Here is a 9661-nt window from a genome sequence, read left to right as displayed (position 1 = left end):
ATACATGTATATTTAGACATGAACAAAGGTTTACGAAGAACGAGATAAACGTCATGATTTGCATTACATGTTCGTATTTTCACAAGGAAAACTCATGAGAACTACACATACAGCAAAATACGATGTAATGTTATTCAAACACAGAATACTGGTTTTGGTGTGTTTGTCGAACAAAAGTGTTAATGTCCTAAATTAAATGTGATTAATTAGCAAAGCAGGTTAATGGGGAGGGGGAAAAGTATATGCAAAGCAATAGTGTTTGAAACGCTGAACGATAGACGATTCGATAATAATAATAAAAGAACAAATTCTACATATGGATTGAGAGAAACAGTCTAAATTCCGGGATATAAGAAGAACATTCAAGAACAAGTAAGAGCAATGAACTGTTGCTCTTTCCAATAATAACAATTAGTGAGAAGGAAGAAAAAATCATGCAAAAAAGTTTCTAAATACACGAAAATAAGGAAATGCATGGAAAAATGATAAAATTATAATGAACGGAAAATTTAACGAAAAACCAACAAAAATAAAAAGAAAATAAAAAACCAAAGAACTTACCCTTTTTGTTGAGTTATAGACGCGGCCGTCCATCTAAGGATGAACAAAAAAAATGTAAACCAAAAACAATAAACATTTGCATGCAAAATAAAGTTTTTTTTTGTTCGGTTCTTCTGAATTGTATGACATTTTTCATTCTGAATTTGAACATAAACATTATTTCTAGATTTGCTTGTTTTTGTTTGGTTTCCTTATTCGTAATTTGAAACTTGTATGTGGTTGTTTTTCGAACGGTTTCTAAATATTTTTTCTATTTCTTTCTCCCACTCTCGCTCTAAATCACTTTAAGCTTAACAGTTGACAGTACATTCAAAAACATTTTATTTATGTAAGTTTTCTTCGTATTTCTATTGAATAACAACAACAAAAAAAGAAGAAGAAGAGAATCATCGTCCTACTTAAGCAGAGGTAAAAGTGAACATTAGGTGCAAATTCAAAACGAACAAAATTGAAAAAAAGAGAAACAAAGATTTAAGTGGTCTATAGATAAGAGTAAATTGGTTTTGCTTTAAATAACAAAAAATTGATAGTGCGTAGTAACCAGTCGCAAGGAAAAAAAACACTACGTCTAAATTTCAAGTTACAGCTAACTATTGCATATCAAATAGGTTTAAGCACAATATTTAAATAGGAAATAGAGTAAATAATGTGACCAGATACGAAATACAGAAAAAAAATCAAATAAAAAAACGGATTAAGAACAAGTAGAGAACCATCTCGATTACCATTGTTTGTATGTGTGTCATGCACTGTCAATAGGCAATTTCAAACAATAAACTAAGTTTGCTTATATAATTCAATGTCCCCGCGCTAAACGAACCATTTCAGGCGAATATAGAAACAACAACGACTAAGAGAAACAACAAAAAAAGAAAATCCCTGCTTTGGGTGAATAACATTACACTTGATTGGCTCGAATGCTTTCTCATTTACTTTTCAATGCAAAGCATTTTTATTTGAATTCTTTTTTTCTTCTTTTGATTTGGTCGTTTATAATTGTGTCTCAGTATGTGTGTGTTTGTCTGTGTATATGGTATGTACGTATTACTTCAGCTCCCAAAGATCAACAACATCGTTTGTTACTTGCTTTTTTTCGTCTATCGTTTTATAAACGTAAAATTAATTTGCAATGCTTAAATTACATATCGTCTATATTCGATTGAGCTGAAATGAATTCAATGTGTGTCTTGTGTGTATTTGTGTGTGTGTGTGTGATTTTCTTCGGATAATTTTTCGTTGTTTTTTTTTTACAGAATTCCTTTATTTCGGTCCATTTTGTATCTTCGGCGATTTTGCTTCATGCATTTAAATGCACCGATTTGGTATAAATGATAGGTACTTATTTGTTTTCCCAAAAAAAAAACACTTATTTTCCGACAAAATTTACAATCTCAATGTTTCACTCTGTGTGTGTTTTCTTTCTCATTCGGTTTCATTAAACAAGTTTCAATATTTGCAAACGCCTGAACACGGCTGTTTTCGGAGGCACTTTCGCATCGCCGATTTATTTGGTAGCTTCGTTTCGTTGCTTGGTCTGCGACACATTATTTTATTCAATTTTTTGTTTCTTCTTCTCTGTTTTTAATTTATTTTTGGATTTTATCTGCTTGCTAGTATTCTTCATTCATAAATTATTGATTTTTAATGCTCTTTTTCTTCGAGAAAAAACAAAACAAAAATGAAACAAAAGAGGTACGTGTGTGTGTGTCGAAAAATTCGAGGAATTAAATCTATTGCATTAATTTTAAGTGAATAAATTTATCAGTTGTCGTTTTAAAAGAAATAATCCTAAAAAAACAATAAAAAAAAGTAAAAATAATACGTTTTGATTACTCATTTGAAAATATATCAAATATCCGGAGAGGGGATTTGGTTGAATGAAATTAGCAACTTAAAGTAACGAGAAAAAAAAAGAAAAATTAATAGGCAAAAAAACGGGTGGTGTGAGATGTGTGATCGAATCGAAAAATTAAAATCACGAAGAGTAAACGAAAAAGGGACTACGACACGAACACGAAATTTTTCTTTGTTCAATTGGCATCAAAACATCGACAGCCTGTCTCACAAGCCAACGAGAGTGATGCAGACAAATAGAAAATTCGTCGTGTCTTGTAAATATATGTGCTTGTACACGCGCATAGCGACAAAGAAATCCTGATCCTTCATGATAGTACATTTTGACTGATAAAAAAAACGCATTTCCGAAGATCGAAAAATATTACAACAACTTTAAGTCAGAATGTTTCTCTTCCACGAAATATAATGAACACCTTCACCAATTAACAAACTAAAATCGATGTTTGGAAATAAATTGTCCGAAAAAAAATGTAATATTTGATTAAGCATTAATTCACATGCAAATTGGAATTTCAATTATTTTGCAAAAATGCATAAGAACAGGAAAAAACGTGGTTAAAAAGTAAAATGCTACTCTACATGAGATAAATTCGTTCACAGGTAAAGAAAATCAAAAATTCGAACAAGTCAAAATCTGATCAATGGACGAAACGATCTACGCTACAATTTGATAATTTTCATCACAAAAAAAAATATGCTCATAATTAACACGTTTGTCATTCACAAAAATTCATATAATGCTGTATGAGATCTCCCTTTTGCACTTATTCCAACAAATCTTTTTGTGGAAAAATCAATAATCGCGAACATTGTTTGCATTTTCAACTCTGCTCAACAAAATTGATCTCGATGAATACTCGGTTCTCTTATATGGTTTTTTCTTTGTGTGTGTGTGCTAGATTCAGTTCATTGTGATTCTAACTTGAATTTCGATTTCACAGTGATATTCATTAATTCGAAATATCAGCAATTAATCAAAATAATAATTTCAAATCAAAAAAAAAAAAAAATTAAAACAAAAAAAACGAATTTAATTTATGAATGAAACTAAAAGACCGGAGAGAATCTTATGGCTATGAGTTATAACAGAGATTATGGTTTCTCTTCGAGATCGAGAGTACATTAGAATTGGCAATGGCTTACGTGATGAATTTGTTGATGCATGTTCATGTTATGCAGAGCAGCTGGCATAGCTTGAATGTAAAGTTGTTGTGCACCGTATTGAGATGTGGCTCCGGCGGTTTGTCCAAACGGCGGAGGTGTATTACTATGGAACGACCTTTTTTCGTAAGACTAGAAGCAAACAACAAATATGGCATTAGTTGAGTATGAAATTTGGGTTGGGATGAGGTAAGTCGAGGTAGGAATTATTTAAGAGGTGTAATGTTCAATTTGAAGGGAAAAAAACCCAAAATGAACGGTGACTCATGCATTGTACTCACATTGACTTTGCTTAGAGCAGCATGGTTTTTGTTACCGTACATCGATGACGAAATGTCTGTTCCAGTGCCACTTGGTGGCTGATTTGATACATTTTGCCCCTTCGATTGCTGGGTACCGCTACCTTGATAAGCAGTCTTATTGTAGTCTTGTGTTGGTTGACCGAGCGCATCGTAGCCAGACGAACCGTACGCACTGTTGTACGATGGTTTGGCGAATTGTGCATTCGACGATGCATTCGTGGCTAATTGTTGCGGGTATAGTGCAGGTGTATCATACTGAAAGCTTCCAGGCATCATGTTTGCAACATAGAAATAGGCATACGGAAGATTTAGCATTGGACCACCGGAACCAGTTTGCTGTGACATTGTACTAGGAACATTGCTGACTGGACTCGAATTATCATCGGTTCGAGCGAATCGGCCATCGGACATTGTGGAATAAGCTACGGAGCCCAAGTTGCCATCACGTATGCCAGAAGCACCAAGACTGGTGGGTGTCTGATAATTGATATCGTAATATCCGGCAGGCTGTGTATGGACGATGACGACGACGACAACAACAACAGTGACGATGATTGATAAACATCGCGAGATAAAAGTGCGTAGAAATAAAAAAAGATACGAGAAAAAAGAAAATACGCATTAAACAACTACACCTATTTAAATACGCTGGCGCACACGTCAAATACTCTCATTGGAGCGCATCAAAGAAGATCGCCCGATTACGATCAAAGACGACAAAGGCAATACCAGCAAATGCATTGCCGATATTGTGTCGCTGTTTATTACGCTGATGGATAAATTGCGTTTAGAAATCAAAGCCATGGACGAATTGCATCCGGAACTGCGTGACTTGGTCGACACAATGAATCGCTTATCATTGATTCCATCTGGATTTGAAGGCAAGGAAAAGGTTACCAACTGGCTTAACACACTGAACGCGATGCAAGCGTCTGATGAGCTCAGCGAATCACAAGTTCGGCAAATGTTGTTCGACCTCGAAACTGCCTATGCCGCATTCAATAATCTTCTTCACAGTACATAGATTTTTTAAGAAAATGTTCACTATCATATTCGCAAGCGGAAACATTTATTTCTTTTCTTTTTTGGCAAGCCACGATTCACAACTGCAATTATTCTATTTTCTACTGAATAAATTAACAAAAAAAATATTTCCTAACACATATTTTCTTTATTCACGCCAAAATTTACTACTATACATTTTATTGTCATTATGTTTACATTGGAATTGATATTTTCTATTTGCAAGTCTTTTGTTTTGATCAGGAATTCGTAATTTAGCAATAATAATTCAAAACACCCGCATCACAGTCAAGTCAAATGTGAATAATGTGAATAATGATTTCTATGAACAGTGACACAAACCCAACTATACAAAGATGGTCGACTGAGTATATTTAAATGGATGAAACGAAAGATCAAGAAAGGATATTATCAAACTATCCTTTTTTTCACTTGTCTTATTTTCTGCTGTTATTTTTATCGTTGTATGATCTGACGCCCGTTGCAGCATACGCTGGTTATTTTGATGAGCATTTGCTTGGGTTTGATCAATATCCGCCATAACCCGAGCTGTATGCATTGGATTGAACGAACGAAGAATCACTGTGGAACAAAAACACTTTACAAAAAAAGAACGAACGAAAAAAAAACAACAATCGAAATGACATTTTACCTGACATCATCCATTGAGCTGTTGTTTCCTTCCGATGCCGACATACATGGTGCATTCGTTACACCACTTGAATTACTGACACTAGATTGCATTTGGTTCAGATCCACCTGTGTCGTGACATGGGTACCATGTGGAAACGACAAATACTGGGAACTGTTTTGTTGTTGTGTGTTGATGTGATTTGGATCGTTGTGACCTCCTGGCGGCATATCCAACAGCTGATGCATGCTCGCATTTGGATTTGTGTTTGCGCTATCTCCAGATGTGGATGTGGAAGGAGGCTTGTCCAAAAAATATTTCACTCCTCTTGGTCCATGTGTACGATACCATCCAACAAGCTCATTTTCAGATTTCGATAGTCGAATACAATTGGGACAATGTTCACAGTCCGATAGGAGTAAATTTGGTCGTGGTTGGTAATTTTGGTTGATTTTTGCTATTGCCCCCAGAATGCCACCTCTATCAAAAGAAAAATAAAAAAAATTGTATCATTGCTACCGAAAATTCCATGTCGAAACATACCGTTTGTTGTTCATTTCGTTCAAATGGAGAATGGTCAATGTTGACAAACGATTCAATCTATCTCTTTTCGCTGGACTAATCGGCCCATGAATTGCCTTGATAGCTCGACTGAAAGAAATATATATTTTTGAGACAGTTGAATTGAATCGAACGATTTTGTACGACATACAGGACTTCGTATCGTGCGACACCAAAATAATACCCAACGCTAACAAGGAGATCGTAAATGGCGACGGAACTGGAAGATGTTTTTGTTTTATTTTTCCTTGGAGTCCATGTCATGCTGCCTAAGTTCTCAATCGGTTCCGTATTCTCCAATTTTTCGCCTAAATCTTTCGTCTTCTCAATCGAAAGACTGAAAAAAAAATCAAAATGAAAAATGAACATTTTGCATTTCAAAATATACAAATTTTACCGAATTTTTTCCAATGTTCCAACCGTAGAATCCATCGCATTTAAGAAGCGTATTAATTTGTCCAAATTTGGTTGTTTTCCGGGGCTAAAAGATATCAAAGATATCAAATAAATCTAATCGAATCGTTTGTTCATACTTACTCCGCAATTTCAACAAAGATTTCTCCATTAAAATCGGCAATTTTGCGGCTCAAGTCAGATGAAGAATTTGAGATGGGCGAATCACCTGAAGCTGGCAAATTTCCTTGCTTTTTCTTTGGAGTTCGCTGGGTTGAAGATGTGTCCAGGGTTTCACTCCCGGAATTGGACGGAGTCGAAGACATTGTTCAATAAAATTTGTGCGCTTGAAATATTTTTTCTCCCACTTTAACACAAAACAAGTGTAATATTAAAGACGCTATTGGGCTGTCAGATGATTTGGTTGACAGAAGAATTTTCGGTGTACCCGATGCAATAATGTAAGTTAAAAAGAAGTTACGGATTGTTTGTAAAATGAAATCTATTGGTAAAAAATTTCTGAATTATTGAATTCAAATGTTGATTTTTGAGAAATGTTTGAAAATTCAATTAGATTATTCACAATTGAAGAGCCAGCTCACAAAATCTGACAAACATTATAATAAAAAAATTTAAAACGAAGACAATTACATCCCATTATGAACAAAGACGACAAAGGTAACACCAGCAAAGAATATGCCATGACCAAACACAATGATATCACACACACAAACATAAGGTGAACTCGCTCTCGCTTGTTATGTGACTTATACACAGTTGCACACGCACGCACACAATCGCAGCGTACGTAGCGATTGGGAAATACCATAGAAAAGGATGACTTATGTACGATTACAGATACCGAATCCATCGATAGGAGGCATTGCTATAAATGAGTGATTTTTACAAAAGGTGGGTTACAGCAATTTGTTGATCCTCGCAAATTCCAAGGCATTTGTCAAGTTCTTATTTCTTCAAACGTATTTTACATCAATCAACGACAAACAGTTGACAATGGATGATTATATTGCTGCTCAATATACATTACCTTAGCCGTGTGAGGCATCATTCTTATCATACGAGAGAAGAAAACAGAGTTCGTCATTTAATCTGTTTAACATGTGTCGATCTGTTCTCCTCTTATTTTTTCCAACTTTTCATTGACTTTCTACTCACACATCGTATCATTTCAAAATTGGATTGTTAAATGCATCAATATGAACAAAAAGGCGACTTAAAATATTTAATAAATTTTTTTATAATTATTCTACGATCGAAATATTTGATTCTTGTCATTATTACTGCTTTGTATTTGTTGTTTCATTTTTTCCGTCCTGTTTTTTAATAAATGTTTAGGATATATGTATGTGAAGTACACAATTATCTCGTAAATTGTAGCACTATCAATTGTATTTTTTCGGTTTTGTTCGTTCGTTCGTTTGTTTCGTGGGGGGAAGGAAATCGTGCATAGGCTATGCCTATTGTCTTAATCGCACACCTAAATAGATTATACATCAAAAATGCAAAAACGATTTAGATGCATTTTCGACATCATTTTTATTGTATTGATTTTTCTCATTGTTTGCTGTGTTAGCTAAAAAAAATCGGTTAAATTGTCTCGAATTGTTTTCATTTGGTTTATATTCGAATCGTCCTTAATGGATAGTATAATATCGCCGGTGCTGAGCAGTTCACCGCCGGATTCATTCCATGTACATCTCGAACTCATCTCTCGGTGTGGTGGGGTTTTATGAGGTCAAAATGAACACACAAAAATCGAATAACTCTACAATTTTATGTTGTGCTATAAAAAATCAAATAACAATCTCATCAATGGACCAATTTGAGAAGAGTAAAAAAAAGGTGAACTAAATGGATAATAAAATGCAAATTCAAGTTTCTATTTATTCTTGTTTTCTTCTCTTTGTTCGATTTAATTGTTGTTATGAAAAAAAGAAAAAGAAAATTCTTTTATTAAATTTGTCTAGATTTTGTCACTTTCACTTATCGAAATATACAGAATTGGGATCCAAAACATAAGTTTGAAATGAAACCGAAATAATAAAAAAAACAAAACACATTTCTCGAATAAGTAATGTTTGCCATAAAACATCCCGGCTTTGTTTCTGTACCTCTCTGTGTATGGATGTGGCTGTGTGTCTCTGTGTATTTAGCTGTGGCCAATATATCTCGTTCAACTTCGACGACCATCGCCGTGGGCCCGAATCATTTCGAGAATAGGGCAGCGCGGGGACAAATAAACAAATTCAAAGGCGTCTCTCCCCTTTGGTGTGTATGCTATCTCCATACAATATGTGCTCATATTCAAAACAGGTTGTCGGTTGTAGTTTTATTCTATTTGTTTAAATTTCATTTTCTGTTCAATTTTATTTTGCATCATGTTGTTGTTGTTGGTTTTTTTTTTGTTAATAAATTTCATAATTCAATTTTTATTATAATATAATTTTTATTATAATATAATTTTTTTCTTTTTCATATATGTACTTTTCCACACTTAAACCTTATTCAATTAATTGTTTTTTTTTTATTTAATTTTTTTTTCTTGTTTATTTATTTTTTAGATTATCAATAGCATTTTTCATTTTTCTTCTCGTGTACTGTGGTTAAACTGTTATTTATAATTACTGTGAAAAAATGTCCAGCTCATATCTTGAATTCTTGTTGTTTATTTATTAACTTTTGCATCTCATTCATCATTATACTCAATGTAAATTTTTCTTTTATTAATTTTTTTTAGCTTAATTTCGAAAAAAAAAACTATATCAAGTAAATGTTTTCTCATTAATTCAAGATTTTCTGCAAATTTTTGTTTATCTTGTTCTCATTTTTTACTTTGTTGTTTACTTCATTTTTTTCTCGATTATGTGTGTGTGTGTGTTTGTTGTGTAGGTTTAGATGAATCTTAGTTCTGTGCGGTCCAGTATGATGGAGAATAGCCTTGCTTAGCACTGGATTTACCCTGGCTACTGGCCTGCTGTCTTTGGCCGGCATTATTTGAATCCTGCGATGGAAATAAAAAAAGAAACGTGTAATTAGTGAAAAATGAATTTTGGTTTTGGTTCACATCTTATTTTCTATAGAAATATATGGCATGTTTGTATGGGTAGGGTACGGTGGGGCAAATATCCGCACTTTTTTTCCTAAATTTATA

The 9661-nt window shown here is 33.8% G+C and overlaps 3 protein-coding genes across 4 annotated transcripts; 1 reads left to right on the top strand and 2 right to left on the bottom strand.

Annotated features, from left to right (window-relative positions):
- Positions 1-636: 636 nt before the first annotated feature.
- On the bottom strand, positions 637-4383 carry LOC129570273 (protein lingerer-like). Its single transcript, XM_055449816.1, has 3 exons — positions 3861-4383; positions 3562-3711; positions 637-2349 (listed from the first exon to the last, which is right to left on the bottom strand). Exons 1-3 carry the CDS (start codon positions 4290-4292, stop codon positions 2335-2337), a joined length of 597 nt encoding a protein of 198 aa, XP_055305791.1. The 5' UTR covers positions 4293-4383; the 3' UTR covers positions 637-2334.
- Positions 4384-4548: 165 nt separating this feature from the next.
- On the top strand, positions 4549-4985 carry LOC129570275 (vacuolar protein sorting-associated protein 28 homolog; the record flags this gene model as incomplete). Its single annotated transcript, XM_055449820.1, has 1 exon — positions 4549-4985. A coding segment is annotated over one exon (357 nt), but the record flags the coding sequence as incomplete, so codon positions are not given.
- Positions 4986-5032: 47 nt separating this feature from the next.
- Positions 5033-6902, bottom strand: LOC129570274 (uncharacterized). 2 transcript variants are annotated; one of them, XM_055449818.1, is made up of 6 exons: positions 6634-6902; positions 6494-6577; positions 6248-6433; positions 6079-6186; positions 5557-6015; positions 5033-5486 (listed from the first exon to the last, which is right to left on the bottom strand). In XM_055449818.1, exons 1-6 carry the CDS (start codon positions 6813-6815, stop codon positions 5432-5434), a joined length of 1074 nt encoding a protein of 357 aa, XP_055305793.1. In that variant the 5' UTR covers positions 6816-6902; the 3' UTR covers positions 5033-5431. The 2 variants fall into 2 exon arrangements, with proteins under 2 accessions (XP_055305793.1, XP_055305794.1); XM_055449819.1 differs by having other exon boundaries at positions 5033-5453; positions 6634-6885.
- Between the last annotated feature and the right edge of the window lie 2759 nt (positions 6903-9661).

Source organism: Sitodiplosis mosellana, unplaced genomic scaffold, assembly GCF_009176505.1.
Source record: "Sitodiplosis mosellana isolate CC-2019 unplaced genomic scaffold, AAFC_SMos_1.0 Smas_scaffold_51, whole genome shotgun sequence".
NCBI classification, from domain to species: Eukaryota; Metazoa; Arthropoda; class Insecta; order Diptera; family Cecidomyiidae; genus Sitodiplosis; species Sitodiplosis mosellana.
The sequence above is the reverse complement of the archived record's forward strand: the minus strand, read 5'-3'. Positions and strand labels throughout refer to the sequence as shown.

Coding starts and splice junctions, on each gene's coding strand:
- LOC129570273 (XM_055449816.1), bottom strand. CDS start 4,292: ATGTCCGATGGCCGATTCGCTCGAACCGATGATAATTCGAGTCCAGTC. Junction 3,712..3,860: donor CTGCTCTAAGCAAAGTCAAT/GTGAGTACAATG, acceptor GTTTGCTTCTAG/TCTTACGAAAAAAGGTCGTT.
- LOC129570274 (XM_055449818.1), bottom strand. CDS start 6,815: ATGTCTTCGACTCCGTCCAATTCCGGGAGTGAAACCCTGGACACATCT. Junction 6,434..6,493: donor GGAACATTGGAAAAAATTCG/GTAAAATTTGTA, acceptor TTTTTTTTTCAG/TCTTTCGATTGAGAAGACGA. Junction 6,187..6,247: donor GTCGCACGATACGAAGTCCT/GTATGTCGTACA, acceptor TATTTCTTTCAG/TCGAGCTATCAAGGCAATTC.